At 35.4% G+C, this 25,593-nt stretch overlaps 1 protein-coding gene across 1 annotated transcript in view; it reads right to left on the minus strand.

Moving 5' to 3' along the window:
- dock9b (dedicator of cytokinesis 9b) overlaps positions 1-25,031 on the minus strand; it is a 92,336-nt gene extending 67,305 nt beyond the window's left edge. The window contains exons 1-7 of the mRNA XM_073851840.1: positions 24,918-25,031; positions 19,218-19,334; positions 14,578-14,667; positions 10,307-10,389; positions 7,140-7,209; positions 3,348-3,443; positions 2,713-2,847 (exon numbers count right to left, since the gene is read on the minus strand). Of these exons, the coding sequence (XP_073707941.1) occupies positions 2,713-2,847; positions 3,348-3,443; positions 7,140-7,209; positions 10,307-10,389; positions 14,578-14,667; positions 19,218-19,334; positions 24,918-25,031 (705 nt within the window). The remainder of the gene's footprint in view (positions 1-2,712; positions 2,848-3,347; positions 3,444-7,139; positions 7,210-10,306; positions 10,390-14,577; positions 14,668-19,217; positions 19,335-24,917) is intronic.
- Positions 25,032-25,593: the final 562 nt, after the last annotated feature.

The following is a 25,593-nucleotide window of genomic DNA, read 5'->3' on the forward strand; positions in this document are numbered from 1 at the left end:
GCATTTATTCTTCTGGCGCCCTTATGAACTTTAATGGAATGCTCTGGGTTCAATACAAGTTAAGCTTCATCGATAAAATTTGTGGAACAATGTTGTTTACTGCAGAGTATATTGTTAATTTGGTTTGATCCCTCAAAAAAAAAAGCTAAATTACAGTCAATTTCAGCAGAATGAGTTACAATAGAAGTAAACAGACTGATAAATAATAGCATATTCCTTACACATTGATCAAATTTACACACATCTGATTATTTTTCCCTGCCAAAAAGGGTTTTACAGATATTTATTTAATATTATTTGTTTATTTAGATATATTTGTTAGGAATGTTTTTGGTGAGTTGTATTACGTGACATTTTAGAAGGTCAAGACTTTGACACAGAGTTATGAAGGGTCTTACTGGAATATTTCATGTTTCTAAGCAGGTTGGTTGCACCACCAAGTTGGTGGACAAACATTTTGCCCATATGTATTTTTAACAGGTTAGTTCAACCAAAAATGAAAATTTACCCATTATTTACTCACCCTTAAGGCATCCTAGGTGTATATGAATTCTTTCTTTCAATAGAATGCAATCAGAGTTATATTAAAAATTGTTCTGGCTCCTGAAGAGAAACACCTGCCCATTGCCATTATAAAGCTTGGAGAAGCCAGAACAATTTTTAATATAACTCAGATTGCATTTGACTGAAAGAAGTCATATACACCTAGGATGCCTTGAGGGTGAGCAAATAATGGGCTAGTATTTAATTTTGGGTGAACTAACCCTTTAAGATAAAATAAAAGATAAAAAAAAAAATTTCACACATTTCTTGCGGAAAGGCATTTATCTTTCTTTATGACATAAGGACAGTTACATTTTTTATGTCCCCTGAAAATATAAAAAAAGATTTATTTAGAAATTCAACTAAACTCAACAAAAACTCCTGTTGTAATCTTTGAAGCACTGAAGTGTGCACACTCAACAACTTTGGTGTTTTCAGCGCTGACTAATCCAAGTGCTTCTGATTGGCCAATGCAAAGTTCAACAGAAATGGGTTTAATTGGTTACAAGGCTCAACTCTGCACAAAACAGCATGTTAAAGCAATCTGATGCAGTGTAAAATTGACACTTTTTAATTATTTTTATTTTAATCATGGCAGTCGTAATACATTGTTTAATTGTGCAGGGACATTTTTTGCCCCTTTTTCTTGAATTTATGGGGCATTTTTGTTTATTTTGGTAGCATTTTTGCCACAAGACCTCATTAATTTCCACCCCTGATTTTATTAATCATGAAATAGGTCTATTTAAGTCAATATACAGTGAGGGAAAAATGATTTGACCAAAGAGCTCTCTAAGGATGTCAGGGACATGATTGTAGACCTACACAAGGCTGGAATGGGCTACAAGACCCTTGCCAAGCAGCTTGGTGAGAAGGTGAAAACAGTTGGTACGATTATACGCAAATGGCAGAAACACAAAATAACTGTCAGTCTCCCTCGGTCCGGTGCTCCATGCAAGATCTCACCATATGGAGTTTCAATGATCATGAGAACGGTGAGGAATCAGCCCAGAACTACATGGGAAGAACTTGGGGGTCAAAGTAGGCAGCAATATTCTGAGGAATGGAGGGTACGTAAGTATTTGCACAGCAGATGGATTTGTATTGATGTGTATTTCTGTGAGTGTATTGTATTTTGTAATGTGTATTTCTGTGAATCAATGTTAGACAGTAAACGCTACGGGATGCAAGACAATTTTTGGGAAGAAATTCCAACAATAACGTGAAATTGAATTGAATTGAATTGAACTGAATTGAATTGTCAATGATCTCAAGGCAGCTGGGACCATAGTCACCAAGAAAACAATTGGTTACACACTACGCCGTGAAGGATGGAAAACCTGCAATGCCTGCAAGGTCCCACTGCTCAAGAAAGCACATGTACAGGCCCATCTGAAGTTTGCCAATAAACATCTGAATGATTTAGAGGAGAGAGTGTTGTGGTCAGATGAGAACAAAAAGAGCAAAAAGCTCTTTGGAATCAACACAACTCGCCATGTTTGGAGGAGGAGGAATGCTGCCTGTGACCCCAAGAACACCATCCCCACCATCAAACATGGAGGTGGAAACCTTATGCTTTGGGGGTGTTTTTCTGCTAAGGGAACAGGACAACTACACCACATCAAAGGGACGATGGATGGGGCCATGTATCATCAAATCTTGGGTGAGAACCTCAGCTAAGGCAAGAAGAAGCACAATAAGGTCCTGGAGTGGCCTAGCCAGTCTCCAGACCTTAATAATAAAGGAAGCTGAAGGTTCGAATTGCCAAACGTCAGCCTCGAAAACTTAATGACTTGGAGAGGATCTGCAAAGAGGAGTGGGACAAAATCCTTCCTGAGATGTGTGCAAACCTGGTGGCCAACTACAAGAAATGTCTGACCTCTGTGATTGCCAACAAGAGTTTTGCCACAAAGTACTAAGTCATGTTTTGCGAAGGGGTCAAATACTTATTGCACTATTAAAATGCAAATCAATTTATAACTTTTTTGAAACGCATTCTTCTGGATTTTTTTGTTGTTATTCTGTCTTTGACTGATCATTTCTTTGTCAGTTGGTGAATGTACAAAATCAGCAGGGGATCAAATAATTCTTTCCCTCACTGTATATGAATTGCTTTTTCTTTTCTTTTTATTTCTTTTGACATTTCAGCTATCTTTTACTGGTAGTTACCTGGATGACACCCATGCAGGAGTCCAAGAAGATGGTCCCCTTGGGTTCTTTAGATATTTTCTCATCTTTGTAGAAGTTCAAGTTGTATGATCCATCTCCCAGCTGGGTCAAATGGAAATACCTTCTCTTAAAAGACTAAAAGGGAAAGACGAAGAAAACGCAAAGATCGTTACATGAAAATAGCAGATGTAAACACTCTATGTTTGGATGTTAAACTAGTGACTGTTCTAAAAATAACATCTAGTGCAATGGGAGCATGGGAAAATGGATTAGTGAGAACTGGAAGTTGGTAAGGCCCCACTTCCTGTCTATGGCATGGTGAGCACAAATCTGCTTTTAAAAGCAGGACTAAGGGTCAGGGTTTGCTCTGCTCTGTCCATGACTGAAAACAACCAGCTGAACAGTCATACAACAGTCATAGAACAACTTGATTCTATGGCTATTTTTGCAGTGTGTAGTAAGCATACCATGCAAGATATAAAAGTCTCTTGTATGCATGAACATTTTTCAAAATGTGCAGTATGCGACCAGAGTGCACCAGAGTGCACTACTATATCCCACAATGCAATACAAAATCTTAATCTCAAATTCATCATCATTAAATAAAAAAAGGGCTTGTGTAGTGGATAACTCACCCTCATGGTAACACTGATGGCACTGTTCATGTTTGCTTTATGCAGCCAGCCGTGTTTGGACACGCCCCCTCTTTGAGAGCCCAATGAGGCGGCATCCTTCAGCAGAGAGGAACATAACAAGCACACATTAGAACACATAGGCGCAATCATACACCCACACGCTGTGACTTCATCTGTTTCTTCAAGCCTGAACAAAAACACGTCGATATCTACCGCAGTTTCCCACATTAGAGCCTCTGGACGCCCTCCTCCGTGTTTCAACATGAAGTCCATTTTCACCTGACCCCCTCAATTATTTATGTTCTCCCTCATCCCTACAGGGACCAGTCTTCAAACTGTACAAACAAACTCCATCCCTGAGTGAGCGCTCAGACAGAACGGCAGACATGGAGCTGGAATTCTGGGAAATGTAGGTGAAACCCAATCAGGGAATCAAATAGTCCACAGACAGGCGAGTCCTGCTTCTGCTCTTTCTCTAAGGCTAATGTAGTCCCAGAGGCTCTGAACAAATGCATTACTAATAAGCTGTAAGTTCCTTATTATTTATTTATTCTGCTTATCAGCCAGTGAGAACAGAGAGAAGGAGAGCAGGAGAAATCATGTGTTGTAATAGGCTGATGAAGTATGGTGCATTTATGTAGATATGGTGAATACCATTTCCTCTGCCTGTCACCACACTAAGGAAAGTGGTAGAATAAAGAAATAACACCACATGAGTTTCTTGCGGTCCTTCGTAAGTTTATCAAACAAATGTCTAGACAGAGTGAGTTTCAACAGCTAAATATGACCAAATTCCTGGCTGCACATTAATTACATTAATCACTAATTGCAGTGCTGCATTCTGAATAATATAAATGTCTCCACTCACATAAATAGCATTTTTGTGGTGTTACATAAATGATAAACTTTTGTTGTTTCAACCACATTTCAAATTGTAATGGAAATGAATAATGGTGGTAGAAATAACTTTTTTATTTTCAGGATAAAACCAAGGGGCAACCTCCCGCTCTCTCTATTGAAACCAACACGGAAGTGACTTAAACTGCAATTCATCGACTGGCCGCTAGAGACTGGCTGCAGAAGGGAGTCAGTCCCATTGACTCCCCATGTTAAAATGCCCAACTTTACAGCAGAAAAAAAGTATGTTTACAGCCTGGTTCAAAAAATGGTTTTGGTCTATATAGCTAGTTTTGCCCTACATGTCAACTGTGAGGGGGTGAATTTTTTTATAACTCATCCGTATAAGTTATATTAAGCCTTAAAGTTCTGCATAATTAAGGGCGTGGTCACTTGAGTGACAGGGGGATTGCCGCTGCTCTCACCACTGGTGCGCTAGGCAGGCGTGGTTTCAGCAACCAGCTCCACCCGCGTCCCGCCTTTTTGCCCATTTTTGATTATCCGGGAGTGACGCGCGGTGACGCGTTCCAAGATGGCGACGGCCGACTCCCGCCCACTATAGGCTTCAAAATAGCGCTTCAGAATCCTACGGGTGACGTCACGGATACTACGTCCATATTTTATACAGTCTATGGATAAAACCTGCTCACTCCTTTGTCTCGCTAAGGCAAATTTCACATAATAATTCACATAATAAAACTTAATAATTTATGTACACCTAATTACATGCAATTAAATATTTTAACATGTTTTTTTTCATAATTACAAAAACAAAAAAGGTTAATAAAATAGCATAATAAAAAGTTTCCAGGTTTTCAAGTATGATCGTCATATAACAAAACAAAAAAAGCTTAAATCTGTTAGCTTGATTTAAAATCTATGGAAACCCACTACTGAATAAACAATAAAAAAGGTAACTGCAACTTTTTATCTTACAATTCTGACTTTTTTTTTTTCATACAATTGTCAGATATAAAATCGCAATTCTAACTTACCTTCTCAGAATTGTGGGATAAAAACTCACAATTGACTTGTTTCTCGCAATTCTCAGAATTATGAGATATAAATTCGCAATTCTGACTTGCTTTCTCAGAATTGTAAGATATAAACTCACAATTGCAAGGTATAAAGTCAGAATTGTGAAATATAAACTCGCAAGAAAACTTTTTTAATAAAAAGTTCGCAAGTTTCTAAGTTTTAATATGATCTCTTAGTTTTACTTAAAATCTGTAGAAGTCTGTTTCTACTGAATAAAAAACATAAAAGGTAACTGCAACTTTTTATCTCACAATTCACAATTCAGAATTGTGAGATATTAACTCACAACTGCAAGTTATAAAGTCAAAATTGTGAGATGTAAACTCGCAATTTTAACTTTTTTTGCAGATGCAAGTTTATACCACACAATTCTGACTAACTTTTTTTCTTAGAATTGTCAGATATAAACTCCCAGTTGTGACTTGTTTTCTCAGAATTGTGAGATATTAACTCGTAATCGACTTTAATTCTTGCAATTGCAAATTTATATCATGCAATTCTGACTTTTTTTCTCACAACTCTGACTTTTTTTCTCAGAATTATGATATATAAGTTCGCAATTCTGACTTGCTTTCTCAGAATTGTGAGATATAAAATCACAATTGCAAGTTATAAAGTTTTTGTTGCAGTTGTGAGTTTAATCTCACAATTCTGTCTTGTTTTCCCAAGAATTTTAAGATATAAACTCGCAATTTTGACATTAAAAAAAAGCTTATATCATGCAATTCTGACTTTTTTCCTCGCAATTCTGACTAATTTTTCTTATATGAACTCGCAATTCTGACTTGTTTCATCAGAATTGTGAAATATAAACTCACAATTAAGGTATAAAGTCAGAATTGTGAGATGTAAACTCGCAATTTTTACTTATTTTTGCAATTGCGTTTAAAGTTTACATCATGCAATTCTGACTGACTTTTTTTCCCTTCAAATTGTTAGATATAAACTCTCAGTTCAGACTTGTTTTCTTAGAATTGTGAGATATAAACTCATAATTTACTTTTTTCTCGCAATTTCAAATTTATATCACGCAATTCTGACTTATTTCTCAGAATCGTGAGATATAAATCTCACAATTTCTTCTCACAAAAACTTCTGAGAAATATAGTCAAATTTATTACAAAAGTTCCCAAGTTTCCAAATTTTAATATGATCTGTTAGTTTGACTTAAAATCTATAGAAGCCTGTTTTCGCTACTAAATAAAAATATAAAAGGTCACTGCAACTTTTTATTTCACAATTCTTTTTTGTTGCAGTTGTGAGTTTACGTCTCACAATTCTGACTTGTTTTCTCAAGAATTTTTAGACATAAACTCGTAATTTTTACTTTTTTCAAAAATAAAAACGTTTATACCACGGAATTCTGACTTTTCTTTCTCGCAACTGCAAATCTATAGCACTATTCTGAATCTTTTCTCAGAATTACGAGATATAAACTCGCAATTGTAAGTCATAAAGTCACAATAGAATAGCGAGATATAAACTCGCAATTGCAAAAAATAAAGACAAATCTCAATTTTGACTTTTTTTCTCAGAATTGTGAGATAAAATCTTGCAACTGTGAGTAATGAAATCCAATTCTAAGGAAAAAAAAAATGTATATGTTCTCAAAAATGCGAATTTATATCTCACAATTCTACATTAACTCGCAATTGCGTGTTAAAAAGTCACAATTGCGAGATATAAACTTCCGGGGAAAACAGTTAGGAATCATTTGTTCCCTATCAGTCGGTTCCTTCGGCGTCTCGTCGATAGACCGACGAATTGGGATCCCAATTCGTCGGTCTATCGACGAGACGTCTCCGTTCCCTCCTTCAGGGAACGAGGGTTACAATACGTAACTGAGACGTTCCTTACCTCTTCCTTATCGGCATCCTCGTCCACCTCAAATACGTGACTAGCTAGTTTCTCTGGCCGAGGAACTTTACTGTAAAAGAACAAAATACAACAAACAAACATTAGACAAAAAGACTTTCACATTTTTTACATTTCCTGTGCAAAAGTCATTATCACAATGCTAGAGTACTGAGGGTGGTCGCCAGAGTGTTGCGTTTTTTAAGGTTCTGAGTGGTTTTTAGTGCGTCACTATGTGGTTCTAGGTGAAAATGCTCAACAAGTTAAATGACCTTTCATGTCTCTAGCACTTGCTGTACGTCTAACAAAAAGGTTCAGCACATGTGCGTGTGTGAGTGTTTGACTACGGAAACTGCATTAGCAGAACTATTATGAAGGAGCAGTGGGCAGATCGTAATGCTGCTCATGATGATGATGATGATGATGATGACGACAAAGCTTCTCGTCCACAGCACACATTATCTCTGTCTCCTCCATCACCCTCATCCCTCCTGCTTCCTCTGCGACCTTTACCAAATGCCAGACGCTGGCTGTCTCCTGATCTCCACAATGTGATTTGCCAGTTATTGACCGCTAATCCATAATTGTTCCATCGGTTAGTTCAGACAGGAAGTGACATCAGTGGAGAAACTTGGAGACACTTGTCCAGTCCCAAAACAGGTGGAGTATTTATGTGCTGAAGGACAAAAGCGAGAGGAAGAGAAAGCAAAAGAGGAGGAAGTAGGAAAAGAGCTGCTGATGGGTTGTTGTTGTGTGAAGAAAAGCGCATTTCCCAATTTAGCTCTGGACAGACCTCGCTGTCAACAATGGGTCAGGACAGGGTGAGGACACTGATAAAATTAGTGAGTAAAATAGCGTCTCTCTTACACGCACGTACACACATTTAATGCATGTAATGGCCGATATACCATACTGTTTACTTGTAAGTAACACATACATACACTACCAGTCAAAAGTTTTTGAACAGCAAGATTTTTAATGTTTTTAAAGAAGTCTCTTCTGCTTACCAAGCCTGCATTTATTTGATCCATAGTACAGCAAAAACAGTACAATTTTGAAATATTTTTGCTATTTAAAATAACTGTTTTCTATTTGAGTATATTTTATAATGTAATTTATTCCTGTGATTTCAAAGCTGAATCATTACTCCAGTCACTTGATCCTTTAGAAATCATTTGTAATATTATGATTTGCTGCTCATTTATTATTATTATGTTGAAAACAGCTAAGTAGAATTTTTCAGGTTTTTCTGATGAATACAAAGTTCAGAACAACAGCATTTATCTGAAATAGAATTCTTTTGTAACACTATAAATGTCTTTATCATCACTTGTGAACAATTTACAGAATCCTTGCTAAATAATTTCAATTATTAAATTATTATTATTAAATTATTAATCATTTCAATAACGTTACAAAAGCTTTTTATTTCAGATAAATGCTGATCTTTGGATCTTTCTATTCATCAAAGTAGCCTGAAGAAATGTCCTCAATCATTTTAAATACTGCTAATAATAATAAAAATGTTTCTTGAACAGCAAATCAGCATATTGGAATGACTGCTGAAGGTTCATGTGATACTGAAGACTAAAGACCAAAAATGTTTGCTTAAATCACAGGAATACATTTTAAAATATAAAAAAACAATTATTTTAAATAGTAAAATATTTCAAAATTTTACGTTTTTTTGCTGTACTTTGGATCAAATAAATGCAGGCTTGGTGAGCAGAAGAGACTTCTTTAAAAACATTAAAAATCTTGCTGTTCAAAAACTTTTGACTAGTAGTGTAACAACTAGAAAATTTGAAATTTTGAATTAGAAAAATGTATAATAAAATAGATGTAAAATAGAGCTAAATGTATGAATATTAGTGGTGGGCATGGATAATTTTTTTTCTATCTAGATTAATCTCACTGTAATCTTGGAATTAATCTAGATTAAAATGGCTTGAATTCTGCCGAAGGCATTCAGAATATGTGTGCTACCCAAATAATGACTAAAAGTAAGTCTTTGAGAACGGGTTTCTCAAGCCAGGCGGCGCATTAGACCAGGGGCTCATCTCCTGTTTCCAAAATGCATCACAAACAGCTTGACAATTGCATTTACAGCACAATTAACTATACAAACTTGTGTAACCAACTATTCCTACACTGCATGTACTTCTGCGTAAAAGGCTGAGTGACGTGCGCGTTGCAGTTAAATACACAGATGCGCACGGGCATGGATATCTGCGTGCAGTCTTCGGTTAAACTGCGTTGCTTTTAGAAGCATCAATTTCATATAGTTTAATGTCTTTATTTCAGGATTATCAAAGTAAATTATAACTCAAATTTGAGATTTTCACTGGGGCACGTGAGTATAGACCCAGCTCCCAACCCAACTTTGAGAATAGATTAACGGCGATAATTTTTTTATCGCCCGATAAGAGTCTCACGTTAACGCAGCACGTTAACGCTGATACCGGCCCACCACTAATGAATATATATATATATATATATATATATATATATATATATATATATATATATATATATATATATATATATATATATATATATATATATATATATATAATTGTATTAAATAATGCTCATAGTTGTCAAAATAAAATATCCTGCTTCTGACAATTAAAGGCCAAACAGAAATATTACCACCAATAATGCACAAATATCGGTCTATATATCCACTTAGCAATATGTCAGTTCTATGATATGACAGTAATTTAAATTAATTGGTTTTGAATATTTACTACATATTCAAAGTTGTGTATTTACTAAATGCTAAAGTTATAAGAAAATATTACTAATAATAGAAAGGGAAAGCCTATTTTCCATTTACTTACTTTATTTAAAATTTCTGTTTAATAATTTATTAGCACTGTCCAAATAAATAGCACTACCCCCCAAAAAAAAGTCCTGGTGCTGTCAAATTACAAGTCCTATTTCCGATATATTCCTCTTGACTGTTGACTTGCAGGTCAAACAAAGAAACTTTAAAAAAACAGTCAATAAAACAACAAATAAAACAAAAAATAAAAAATGCCAAATATTGGTCAACATATTGGTCGACCACTGGTGATGTACGAAGAACAGCTCTACTAACTATCTGTGCCTTTTTCCATCTCTTTTCTCATTCTTTCGATCACTTTTAGCCATCTTGTGGTCCTTACTTTGGAAGTTGGCGGAAGTCTCCAGAATAATCTTCATACTTGTAGTTCACCACATGCCAGTCAGAGTTGTAGGTCTTGATGCACTTTAAAAGAAAAAAATCAAACATGTTTGTCTTTTCTCTACCATCATATGGAAAGCACATTAACACATATTGAGCAAGCACACACACACACACACACACACACACACACACACACACACACACACACACACACACACACACACACACACACACACACACATGTTGGGTTTACATGTTTTATGGGGACATTCCATAGGCGTAATGGTTTTTATATTGTACAAACCGTACTTTCTATCGCCCTACACCTACCCTACACCTAAACCTAGCCCTCACAGGAGATTGTGCATACTTTTACTTCATCAAAAAAACTCATTGTGCATGATTTATAAGCCTGTTTCCTCATGGGGACCTGAGAAATGTCCCCACAAGGTCAAAATCTACTGGTATTCCTATCCTTGTGGGGACATTTGGTCCCCACAACGTGATGAATACCAGGTACACACACACACACACACACACACACACACAAGGACCCAACGTCCCAAAAAGCTAACACACTTTCAGTAATCTAATATGTATCATGTTTTCCAAAGCAATCTGTTGCAACAGCTTTTTAGAAAATAATTTCCTCACTGGGCGGCACTGACTGTATCCTTGTGCTAATCACTGTTAAAGCTGTCACCACACTGCACCACAAACAGACACTAATATATCCTCTGGGCATTACATTAAAGCAGATTCAGTTCTATTTGCTTTGTTGGCAGGGCAAGCATTCAGTCCTCAGCAGTTCTTAAAGGGATAAGATGAAACTAAAAGCCTATAAAACCCAAAACGGCTTTCTCACTCTTATTTTAAATCCAATTAATGGAGAGAAAAAGGAAGGAGGCGAGAGAGTAGATGAGTTGACAAAGTAGATTTAAGACCTTTCTGAACTAAGCATTCAAGTGTTTATTCTGGACTAACCATCTCTGAACAGACAAACTGCCCGCTGTTCTTCAGAAATATTCTTCAGGTCCCACAAATTCTTTGGTTTTTCAGCATTTTTATGTATTTGAACCCTTTCCAACAATTACTGTATGATTTTGAGATCCATATTTTCACTCTGAGAACAACTGAGGGACTCAATAAATACAACTATTGCAGAAGGTTCAAACATTCACTGATGCTTCAAAAGGAAACACAATGCATTAAGAGCCAGGGGTGTAAACTTTTGAACAGATTGAAGATGTGTACATTTTTCTCATTTTGCCTAAATATTATATTTTTTAATTTAGGGTTCAAATACACAAAAATACTAAAAAAAATCAAAGAATTTGTGGGGACTCATTAACAACTATCACTAAAAAAACAGTTGTGGATCATTTAATTAACAACACAGTATTAAGAATTAAGTGTATGTAAACTTTTGAACAGGGTCATTTTTATGATTTTTTTTTCTTGCGGACTATATGTAAACATCTTTTGTCTTATTCAGGTCAGTATTAAATAAAAAATAACATGCATTTTGTAGGATTTTGATTGTTTTTGGTTAAAAGAATGTGGATTTGCACATGCAAATATTATTTATTCAGAAAAAGTTTTGAACACATTTTGTTAAAAGAAGTTATGTTTTATGGTAAGTCACCATCATTGGAGAAGTTTCTTCCATTTTATGGCATCAATTTCTACAAAATTGATCAGGAGCATGGAGATCAATCTAAATAATAAATCTCAGTAATGCACAAATTAAGCAGACCTACACTGTTTAGGTCTACCAAATAAAAAACAAATTAACATTAATAATATACAATACCAATTAATACCCATTTTTACTTCAAATTGACAGCTTCTTGAAATTGGGCCCACTTTTGATTACTTTTGAGTTTATGAAATTTATTTAACTTTGAAAACACTGACCAACTTCCAAAACAAAAATGTTCAGATAATGTACTGTACTCACCCCCTTGTCATCCAAGATGTTAATGTCTTTCTTTATTCAGTCATAAAGAAATTTTGTTTTTTTGCGGAAAACATGTCAGGATTTTTCTCTATATAGTGGACTGCTATGGTGCTCCGAGTTTGAACGTCCAAAATGCAGTTTAAATGCGGCTTCAAACTGTCCTAAATGCAGTTGTAAAGGATCCCAGCCGAGGAAGAAGGGTCTTATCTAGTGAAAAAATCTTTTATATACTTTTTAACCTCAAATGCTCACCTTGTCTTGCTCTGCCTGTTTTTTTCCAGCTCAAGACAGTTAGGGTATGTTGAAAAAACTCCCATCTTATTTTTTGACTACACTTCTAAAAATAATTTCAAAATCATCCTACATCGCTGCAAAATTACCAACCCAGCGTTTGCACAAAAAGATCAAACACCCTTAACAAAAAAGGTAAAACATTTCGACATACCTTTACTGTCTTGAACCGGAAAAAAACAGAGTTCAGGCAGAGCAAGACAAGACAAGCATTTGAGGTTAAAAAGTATCTAATTGTAATTTTAACCGATCGTTTAGCTAGATAAGACCCTTTTTTCCTTAGCTGGGATTGTTTAAAACTGCATTTAGGACAGTTTGAAGCCGCATTTATACTGCATTTTAAAAGTTCAAACTCGGGGCACCACAGAAGTCCACTATATGGAGAAAAATCCTGAAATACTTTCTTCAAAAAACATAATTTCTTTATGACTGAAGAAAGAATGGATCTTGGATGACAGGGGGGTGAGTACATTATCTGTAAATTTTTGTTCTGGAAGTGAACTTCTCCTTTAGAATGATACTGTTGCTGGTTGCCTAAAAATTTTTAGTTTTTTTTTATTGTTTTTTAGTGTTTGATGGTTTTGGTTAGGCAAATCTGAGGTTTTATTTATTTCGACAGTACATATGGGAGGGTCTGTTTAATACTCAGAGTAACCCTAAACATGAACAATAGTTATAGTTATGCTTGACTAAACATTTGTTATTTTGAAGTTGTTGTTTTTTTTCCGACACTAAAACAAAAAGCAACTAAACCACCAAAACCACCAACACTGATGATTTATGACATTATATTAAAGAAAAAAAGAAAATAATAAAAAATAAAAGCTTTTGGGCAGCTCATCTTGTTTGCCTTCCCTTGTGGATCAGATTTAATTACAACTCGTTTAAAACAAAATGACATCGCTCTGGAATAAGAGCATGACAAATGTTTACTCGATGATTCAATCGAACATATTTTATGTCAAACAAAGTTGTTTCCAAGAAATTGTTTGCAAGGTTAACAGAACAATCCTTCCGAATGCGTGTTGTTCTGGGGTGTACAGCGGACGTGTGCACATGACGAACGGTCCGGGCAGATGTTTTGATTTGTGAACTGCCTGGCTCTGGCCCAGCTGTCCTTGATGATGTCACTGAGCTCTTTAGCGGGAGGAAGTATCGTTTTACGCTCTCTGCTGACGACGCCCAATGCCTGTGATATGCATGCAACCCTAGCCTGACCCAGACCTCACATACATGTATGCTTTATTCTAACGCAAATGCAGTAAAAGCAGGATAAATGAGGAACTTATAGGAATCGGTTTTGACCTGTTGACAATTTCAATGCATTGCTCTGGTTGTAGGTGTGCTCTGGTTGCTCTGGTGTATCTAATGATGTGTTATTCATTCCAATATGATCAATAATAGTCTGTGGTAAAACTCAATCACAATCCTATTTAATCAGAAACTAAATGCACTAAAAGCCTAGTAAAATCTTGAACAAACAGTTAACTGAACCTTTAGACAAAATAATAATAAAAAAATACAAAACAATAGAGTTTGCAAAACTCTATTGTTGCCTAACACAATTGACTTTGCACTATTACTGCCTGTAGAAAGCAAAATGTTTATGTGCATTTTCTGATCTAACAGCAGTAATTTATCAAGTGATTATCAAATGCTGGAGAAAAGAACCGTATCCAGGCATAAATCCAGACACGCGTTCGAGTGAATTTTTAAGAGATGATTCAGGTTCTTGGACTGAAGTGTTTGGGTGATGTAGTGAAATAGTCCAGATTGTGGTATTCTCAGAATCGACCTTTAAATCATGGAATGCAAATACTATAGCAGAATGCAAATAGCATTTGACTAGGCATCAAAAGTACTGGGTGAGTTTGCAATCTGATTTGCATAATTCCTTTAATGAATCGTATGCTAATTCAATACAGTATTTGCAAAAAACAGCGCTATCAATGAGGGCAGTTCATTAATTATTCACAATCTGACCCATGAGTATATGTTATATGTATATGAGGTCTTACCTCCTGGACAAGCAGGCTGCTGGCTCTCTTTTCCGCCCCATCTGGTACTGAAGAGTATAGAGTTCTGCCCTGACGCTTCAAAGTGGAGATCTACAAGGATACATGTGGAAATGTTTTAGATAATAGACAAGGACGAGTACATGAACATTCATAAACAAAACCTGTCAGTGTAAATCTTGACATTTTTGTTGCAATAAAACAAATCATATTAGACTATAAACAATAGAGAGGCTTTCAATGAGTTTTCATCTAAACAATGGGTCACAAAGAGGATTTGGAAACACAAAAAAAAATGAAGCAACCACGTCATTTAATTGAAATGTATTTTTTTATCGGTCTAGTCAAAAATCATAGTTTTCAGATTTGCTCGGTTTGTCTAAAATGGAACCGTGGGTATTAAGACTTGTATAGCTTAATATAACATAAATGATGTCTCTTACTGAAATATGTAGTAGAAAACCCATGAAAAATTTTCGTTATTTAAAGGGGTCCTATTATGCTTTTTCACTTTTTGAATTTTAGCTAGTGTGGTGTGTATGTTTAGGCATTAAAAACATCTACAAATTTATAAATCTCAAAGTCCACTTCAAAGGGAGATATTTAGTTTGTAAAAAAAAATCCCTTTTCAAGAACTACAACGAACGGCTGCTTTGGACTACAGCGTTTGTTTTCCGGATGCTATGATGTCACAAAGCGGTCCATTAGAATATCATTAAAATAAATCCTGCATAAAGAAATTCGAATCGTTGGCGGGTGGGGAGGGACAAGGTGGGGGATTTGCCTAACTGTAGTGATGTAGCATGGACAGCCACTTCTGGGATGATTCAGCGAGCAGGGTGGCTCGTATAAATGCGAGCATTGACTAAAGTGTCTGCAAACTGCTCCGCTAGCCGTGCCGTTGACGTGTGCAGTATAGAGGGTCGAAACACATGCGGATGCGGAGCCACGGCTGAGGCAAACACATTCATTGACTAGAGTGACGATCATCTGTGGCCTCACAGATTTAAAAATGTAAGATTTAAAATGTAAGAATCACTTTAATCCAGCTTGCGCAGTGGTACACAGAACTTACTACTTTGGGAAGGGTCGTGGCCATCTAAGCTGTTCGCCAAATGCAATGCAGTGGGAATGCTAACCAATAACAACACATTTTGTTTTTTGGAAGGTGGACCTTCATCAAACCCAGAACTAATCTAAGCCATTTGTGCCAGCCTGGGGAGAAAGCTATTGCAATAATGTAAATTATGTGAAAAATAATGCGTTTTTCGTACCACCAAGCATGAGAGCATGTTCTAGTGCAACCCCACAACAAAATAAAGACTTTGTAAAAGAGGATAATAGGGTTGCACTTGGTAAGCTGCCACTGCTGCTATTACCTTTTGGTATTTTTACCACAACACAACTCATAATACATAACTTGGAAAATACGATGACCATAGTTACTGAAAGAGCTTACAGTTGGTGATGAATATAAGAATAGGCTTAAATCAAATGCTGTACTATCGATATTACCCCACAAGCAGTCTAAAAACCCTTCGATATTGAGCGAAATCCATGCTGAGAAACTCCTTCAGTGGCTGCAGCGTCATGACAAGCATCTGCATGTTTATATCCTGCCAGGTAGGCATCTAGCGTTTCTTATCTCTGCCGTTTGTAAGCTCTTTTAGTAGCTGTGGTCTACTAAAAGCCTCAAAGGCATCAGGGCTATAGTGGAGAGAACAAAGACACAGGTCTTTATGAAGTTTTATTCACCCACAGGCATTTTCACATTCTTTTCTCCTCTTCCTATTACTAGGAAAGCAGTGAAGACTTACATTGTTTGCACTTCGACTAAAAATTACATCCACAATGTGGCATCATATAAGTATTTATTTTCCAAGTTGTGTATTTCAAGTTTGTTGTGGAAAAATAGCAACATAGTCCAAAATATGTATAAAACAATGTGGAATTTTTAAATAAAAACCATTCATAGGTTTTCTACAATATATTTCAATAGGAGACATGAAAATGTATAATTCAGCTTTCATATTATACCTAATTTAACTTTTTTAATGGCAAAATTAAATTGTAAAAAGTAGGGGTGGGCATAGATTATTTTTTTTAAATCTAGATTAATCTAGATTAAATCTTGGAATTAATCTAGATTAATCTAGATTAAAATGGCTAATTTGAATTCTGCTGAAGGCATTCAGAATATGTGTGCTACCCAAATAATGACTAAAAGTAAGTCTTCGAGAACAGGCCAGGTGGCGCATTAGATCAGTCGCCCATCTCCTGTTTCCAAAATGCATCACAAACTGCTTGACAATTGCATTTACAACATAATTACCTATACAAACTTGTGTAACCATGTACTTCTGCGCAAAAGGCTGCACGACGTGCGCGTTGCCGTTAAATACACAGACGCGCACGGGCATGGATTTCTGCGTGCATAGTCTTCCATTAAACTGCGTTGCTTTTAGAAGCGTCAATTCAGTTGTTGCATATAGTTTAATGTCTTTATTTCGGGATTATCAAAGTAAATTATAACTCAAACTTGAGATTTTACTGGGGCACAGCAGATTTTCACTGGGGCACGTGCCCCAGTAAAAAGGGTCTAGCAACGCACCTGCCCTGAAGCGGCTTCATAGCTGCATCCATGTTTGCACGTCTCATTTGATGTGGTAATTTCACAGACGTTGAAGACTCGTTCTCGCCCCCTACAGTGCAATTCGACTAGGTATACGTCATCTGCGCTAAAATATCAAGGTGAAAGTCATCGTATCTTGCGTAGTTTAGACCCAGCTCCCAACCCAACTTTGAGAATAGATTAACGGCGATATTTTTTTTGTCGCCCAATAAGAGTCTCACGTTAACGCAGCACGTTAACGCCGATAACGGCCCACCACTAGTAAAAAGTAAAAAAAAATTTTTACATTTACCTAGATTAAGTAACACTTTGGCTTATCAAAGAATTTATTGATTAAGTACATTATACTTAATTCATAATATTTTTGTCTTTGGGAAAATAAACATTTTTGATTCATATTAAATCAAATTTTTAAAGTTTGAATAGACTATAGACTAAATATAATTTGAGAGAAAAATAATACATTTGACTGTATTATATATATACATATATATATATATAGACACACACACACACACACACACACACACTGTGGATATAAACATTTTTTGATAATATATATATACTGTATATACATTGCCACTCAAAAGTTTGGAATCTTTGATGAATAAAAAGTCACAAGAACAGCGTTTATTCAAAATACTGATTTAATATACCTAGCATATGCAGTAGAGGTTATGGTTATGTCTCTAGCTTTATCATTGTACAGAATTTCAGATGTGCCTTTCTAGGACATGTCATCTCAGTCTGCATTCATACTCCAGCACACACATAAATGTCTGTGTGCTATGGAGCCTAAGGCATGATGTGAAACCAGCATTGTACATGAAGCTAAAGTGTCCATCGCTCTACAGCCCTGGATTTTACATGAAACGCTGCACATATTTTAACCAGCTTGTACACTTGTAAAATCATAAATAAGCAAACTATGCTTTTAAAATAATCTTTGTGAACTCATCCCTAACCAGTCTGAGGCGTTATGCTCTGAAGTCAGTTTACTGGCCTCGAATGGACTGGGCATGACATTATACACTGCTGAAGCGTTGTATGAGAGCCTGAGTATGTGTCTGTGTGTGTGTGTACTATTTGTAAATCTACTTGATTATAAGTGTATTTTTATATCTTAAATACATTACAATACAAATATTTATTGTTGAATGTATAAAAAAAACAATATTTAACATTTAGTTTTGTTTGTAATTGTCACCAAAACGAAAATGGCTTAATGAACATATTAAATTATGTCTTAATAAAATGCTAAAAAATACAGAGATGTTTTTCCCAGGGTGTCCGCATACAGTACAGTAGTCATATGTATATACACATAAATGGAGTGCCAGTCTTCATAATACTATTAAGACTAACAAGATATTTGTTTTGAGATTAAGAATTATATTTAACATTTACATTTTTACAATCAGATTTAGAATGTACAATTAGATTTATGGTTTAATTTCCTAACACCAATCCTTAAATTGAATTCTTTGGTTTCATGTAACTGGATTGTTGCTTGCAGAACAGTTTTGTGTCTGTTCCTCATAAACCAAGGCCCATAACAATGATCTCTAGCATACACACCCATTTCTAAAGGAAAACAAGTAGATGATTCCATTCAGAGAAGCAGCTTGAGAAATCCCCAGAGACAATGTTACTGTAATGTTATTTGAGGGTTGTGATGGAAAAGCAGGCCCTTGTGAACGCTGAAAGAAAAGCGATGTATGACTAGTGAGCTGAAGGAGGAAGCAAACTCAAGACACACCACTGAGAGACTGCGAAAACCAACATCTGCACAGGTTACTCAGCTCTCAGAATCATGCTGAAAAATAACATTTCAAAGGAAGTCGCAGCTTGAATTCAGATAAGATGAGAACAAAAAATACTGACAGAACTGAAAGTGTACATGAACCCCTGGCAGAGAAAAATAGATGCCAGAACAATGAAGGAATGGATATTGAAGGGGAAAGCAGATGGTCTGAGAGCTGGATGTGTAGAGATAAACAGACGCTCTTACCTGAAAGTCATCAATAGGAAACTGCAGCATGTCTCTGAGGACATCACTTAGTATTTGAGTTTTCCTCTGGACAAGTACGCTCTCATAGTCCAACGGCTCGATCACTTTTGGTTTTACCTGGAGACAAACACACACACACACACACACACACACACACACACACACACACACACACACACACACAACAAGGGGTAAACCAGATGAGCAAATCAAATGTTCAGGACAACAAAATTAAATCAAGAATCAAATGTTCAAATCAACTAAAATCAGGAATTCAAATAAACCGTGAAGGACCATCATTTAAAAAGGCAAATCATAAACATGGTACAAAATTTCAAAACACGATATATTCAATGATGTGACAACATCAAGAAGAACCTTAGCCAAACACAAACGGCTTTGTGCCTAGTTACTCTGGTTCTGTTTGTTAGTGAGTGAGAGAGGAGTGAAGGCATACGAGAGTTGTGAATGAGTATTGTGTTGAACTGTACCAGGCAGTTCACACACTGCTTCCCATAATCCATGCTATGATTGGCTATGGTCAGCACCAACAAGCCTACATCACCCAATAAAGACAGGCGAATGGGTCTCTGTTACAATGTCCATTGTGACGTCATTTCTTTACGGAGACACACAGCAGTGAGCGGCAGGCCTCAGGCACTAACAGGCTAAGATACTGTATAATGGAAAAGAAGCAACCTCTGGGGAAAAATATTTCCTGTCTAATATGCACACACAAACACGCACTTTCATAAAGCTGTTTGCCACAACCATCTCTGCAATGTGTTCAGACAATCAAGTGAGCACATACTGAACACAACATGCCTTTGATTTACAACGACTGTGTAAACACATTTAATATTGCGATGTCAATCTCTAGCTTAATATATTCATGTGCAAACAATGCGCTGAACAAAATGACAAAATATGCCAGTACAAAATCAAATGTCAGAATCAGAAAAAATTTAAACATTTAAGAATAATATGGTAATTCAATCATCAGCTGTTTTTTTCTGATATCTGAATTGTTTCTCCTACTGAGCAATCTGATTAAATTTCTCCTCAGAGAAGGACCCACGTTTTCACCTAAAAATGAAAATTAGCTAAAACTTTACTGACCCTCAGGCCAGTCAAGATGTCGATAAGTTGATGTTTCTTAATCGTAACAGATTGCAGTGAATGGGTGCCGTCAGAATGAGATGCCGTCACAATATTTGCAGTGCTTGATCTGTGCATATTTCTCTGGAATCGCAGAATGCAGTCATGAAAACAAAATTTACTGTATAAAGCGGAATGTCATGGAATTTGCCAAATTTTTGGATGAATAAATCAAAAGTAGGTCAGTACACTTAAATCAAAATGCCAATTGGACTAGTGTCTGTGAATATTAAGCAGCAAAAATACTATTTAAATGCTAAGTGTCCTGCGTTTCTGTGTGAATGGCAAAATGCTCGGTTTTGTTTACTACACACATGCTGAAGGGCGTGTGATGCTTGCAGTGTTTTCAGCCTCTGCCGCCTCAATATAAGAGTACATGAACACATGAACATAATCTATAGAACTGCTCTGAGAGTCATTTAGTGAGCATTAGTTGAGAAAACAGAAACCTAAAGGTCTTCACATCACATCAGAAATTGTGACAGAAATATATTACTTTGATGTAATGACAGTACTACTACTAATAACACTATTATAAAACAAATTAAGGAATATTTACCAGAATTTTTTCTTTTTTTTACCAGCATTTATTTAACAGAAAAATGTAAATACACAACGCAGTATTTCTGAAAATAATAATGAATTAATTTAAAATCTATTAATTAGAGATGCTTTTGATTGTAAAAGTTTAATGAAACCATTAAAATGGAATTTAGAAAATTAATGGGAAATACAACATTTGTTAAAAATAAAACTGAATTTCAGAAAAACATAAAATGTGTTTTTATAGGGCCTTAAAATCTATTTTTGTTAAACTTTAAAAATGAACATTTGCTAGATATTTACCCTCAGGGCATCCAAGATGTAGATAAATTGTTCCAACTAATTAATATATTAATATAAATATACATAAACCAGAGACTGACATTGCAATATTAAATGTGTAGATTAAATCAATTCAGTTATTTTATTGTGAAGTGAAAAGCTGCTTGTTTGTAGGATGTTTTTAACATCAAACTGTTGCTTCTGGCCAAACTATGGCCCTAAGAAATCCATTTTATTATTTCAAAAATTTAATTAGATTTTTTTTTTTTCATATTCCGTTTTTTCCATTATAATATTTCAGGATTCCGTTTTTTTTTCTAGACTCTGTTTTAATGGTTACATTAAAAATTATGAATAAGAAACCATGACTATTAAATTGAAACCATGAAATGTACACAGTTTAACAGCAATTTAGTAAAAGTTTAACAAAAAATAAAATTTAAAGCCCCATAAAACACATTTTATTATTTTTCTTAAATTCAGTTTCATTTTTATGTTTGGTCCTAAGAAATACATTTTATTTTTTCCCGAATTCTCTGGTAGATTTTTTTTTTTTTTTTTAATTTCGAATATATATATATATATATATATATATATATATATATATATATATATATATATATGATTTATTTAAAGAAACAATGTTAAAAGTAGTGTAACAGAGATCACCATTAAATCCTTATAAAAAATCCTGTGGGATTTAAACCAACGTGTTTGTGTGTGTAGAATTTCTTGGCTGTAATCCACTTATTGCGTGCACTGACGGGGACTCCCTGCTGAGGAATGCGCTCTGGAACTACACTGTTACGTTTACATTGTTACATTTACGTTCCAGCGCAAATTCAAGTATAGCACATTACAGAAGACCAATAAACATCACATATCAATTTATCAGGTCTTTTCCACAACTCAGTCCACTCATCGCCTTTATTCAGTGAACAATCAGACACTTGAATTTAACAATGACATCTGTTCTAAACATACATGAATACATTGCCATATTTCCTTCATTCAGAAGTGTTGTAGTTTCACTCCTAGTATGGATTATAAAAAAAATAATCAATATTCTGGCAACACAAGCAGCCAAAGTGCCAGCCTGAATGCCAGCCGCTAGGCTAAACCGCAATTCCCACAGGTCACTCAACATAGCCAACACAAACACCTACTAATGAATACAATATGAGACTAATTAGGAACTTGCCAAGGCTAGGCACAGTCATTTAAACACTCGCACACACTCACACACACACACACACACACACACACACACATATATACAGTATACACATGCATGTGCATGCAGCATTTGGAAGACGCTGATACTTTTTCAAGAACATCCTAACAAACTTTTGGCGCATTCGTTTGCACGCACACATGTGTTTATGTGTGCAGGACTGCAGAAATGTGTTGTGTCAAATGTCAAGCTGGAACTGTGTAGGAAGAGGAGGGGAAAGGGAATCTCATTAAACTGTCTCCCTCCCTTCGGGCCGAGGGAGGATCTTAAGGTAGGAGCAGACGGCCCTCGCTGTTTAACTGGGCTGTAAATTGTTGTACTCTTGCTCTGATTTGCCACAGACAAATGGACACACACTGTTGTACACACAGACAAACACACACCATTTCATTCTACAATTCAATAAATCAGGAAAGGTTTTGAAGCAAAACTTTGTGAGCTGATCTGAGTTTCACTACAGGCCAATAAAGAGGGCGTACACCAGCACAGGTGCAACAACTCCAAACACACACACACACACACACACACACACACACACACACACACACACACACACACACACACACACACACACACACACACACACACACACACACACACACACACAGTACATCGACACTCTTGCATGCAAACTGTACATATGCATACAATTTGTTTTTGCTTATTTAGGGAATCATAACCCTACTGAAAAGTAAATATACTTAAATGTATTGGACGTAATGCTAAGCATACTACAAATACATTGACATATTATGCACCTAATAAAAATACCCTGCAATTGTATTTTTAGTATACTAAACTGGTACACTTAAAGTCTGCTAAATTGGAACAACTAATTTTGTACTTAATGCACTTTAATTGTATGGAAGTATTGCTGAAGTCCAACCAAAGATATATTTAATATATTTAATTGTGCTAAAATGGAACTATTGCAAGTATACTTTAGGTACACGTTAAATATTTTGCATTTAAAGACCCATATTATTTAAAGATCATACAGTCCTCATCAATAGTGACATTAAAACATATTTTATGCTTAATATTAAGAAATGTGAATTGTGCCCAAGTAGTACTCCAAATAAAGTTTCATTACAATCTTGAGCGATATATCAGTAAATATGTATCAGTAAATATGACTTGAACTATAATGTCTGGATTATATTTTACCCTAAAAATCAACAAATAATACAAAATGCATTAAGAATGTAAATATTATGTAGCATAACTTCATTTTAATCATAACTTTATTTTTAATGATAATTAAGCACATTTCCCACACAAAATCACATCAACATAATGCAGAAAAAACAAATTTATTCATAAGTCATTATTAAAATTAAGTATTTAAGCATGATGGTACACTGTAAAAAATATAAATTGAGAATGTTTTACAAAATAATTACAAGAGTATGTCTTTTTATACTTTTTTACTTTCTTTTTTTTATTGTAATTGTGAAATTTAGCAATTTCTGACTGAAAATTGTTTCTACACCAAATTTTTTTCTGTGTACACTGTAAAAAAAGTTTTTTTAAGTTGCAAATAACTAAGACTCTTGTAATATGTGTTTTTTCAGAAGTTGTAAATAAAACAGATTACTGTGTTTTACAAAAATAAAATACTACTTCAGTACTACAGTACTCACTTCTACTTTAAAATTTCACATTTAATTGAATGTGTTAATTGCTGTTTCTTTGTAATTGTTTGTGGAATTTATTAGCAATTTCTCGCACAAATCCCCATCATAATGCAGAAAATCCATTATTATACTGATTATTATTATGATTTATTCATAGCATTATTCAAGCATTATTAAAATTAATTATTCAAACATGATGGTACACTGTACAAATGTGTTGCAAGAAAATTTACAATGTCTTTCTACGTAAATTTTTTTGTTTACCTGCTGTTTTTCTTTGTAATTGTGAAATTTGGCAATTTCTGAGTGAAAATTGTTTCAAAAAAATATTTTTTGAAACTGCAAATAAAACTTTTTGTAGTATGTTTTTTTTTCTGAAGTTGTAAATCAAACAAAAGCTATTTTATTATGTTTTAGAAGAAAACACTACTTTGTAATTGTTTGTGAAATTGAGCAATTTCTGAGGAAAACTTTTTTTAGGAAAACGCCAAATTTCTTTCAGAGTCACTTCTTGTTCCTACAAATTTATTGTATGATTTGCTTTCAGAATAATGGGAAATACTAACCAACTGCAAAGATAATTATTCAAAACATAGTATTTAGTCAATATACAGCCTGTTTTACAGTAATGATAATTTGAAGTGAAAATGTGCTCAATTAAAAATAATAAAATTAATGTACAGTGCAAACCATCTTAAATCTGACTTAATTTTCTTTTTTCACATAGGAAAAACATAATGTATTGTTTTACTTTGACATTAATATTGTATAGTACATCAGTACAGCTGTAAGCCAGAGGTACTAGACCAGTTCTTTGTGCTCTAAATGCTCATATAAGAGACTTACCCCTACGGGTGCTGCTGTGTCCCCCTCTATCTCCATCTCCCCCACACTCCTGCCCTGCTGAGGTGTTTCACACACTGCATCCTTACGGGCGGCTCGTCCAGCCCTGCCCTGCATGATCCACAACTTACTCCCTCCAGAAAGACCAAGAGCTAAAGCCTCAAATCAACACCAGTCGCTGACTAAAAAACCAGGACTGAGAGGCAAACTAACACCAGAGCTCTGCAACAGCCTGCACACCCTGAGGGTATTCTTCGTTCTGTGCTGCTCTCCCCCAAGCTGAGTCTCTCTTTCTGTTCTTCCACTCTTCTCTGTTTCTGAACTTTACCATGTGGAGTTCTCAAGAGTGTTTTCCTCTATCAGTTCAGTTCCCTCCCTCTCTCTCTCTCTCTCTCTCTCTCTCTCTCTCTCTCTCTCTCTCTCTCTCTCTCTCTCTCTCTGTGAGAAGCAAGGACCACTCCTTCACACAGCTGTTCTGGTATGGGGGAGTGTCTGTATGTATGTGTGTTGTCCATGTCCACTATTGTGTTATGTCACGCTCATCTGTCCTCCCTCTGCGCTGAAACAGAGATCTTAACTGTCTGTTTCACCTGCCAGAGAGCAACACCCAAAGCCCACGACTGAACACAGAATAGAACAAGTAAAGTGTCTTACTGAAAGAATGACATTGTAAGTTAAA

This window comes from Garra rufa, chromosome 12, assembly GCF_049309525.1.
Source record: "Garra rufa chromosome 12, GarRuf1.0, whole genome shotgun sequence".
Lineage (NCBI taxonomy): Eukaryota > Metazoa > Chordata > Actinopteri > Cypriniformes > Cyprinidae > Garra > Garra rufa.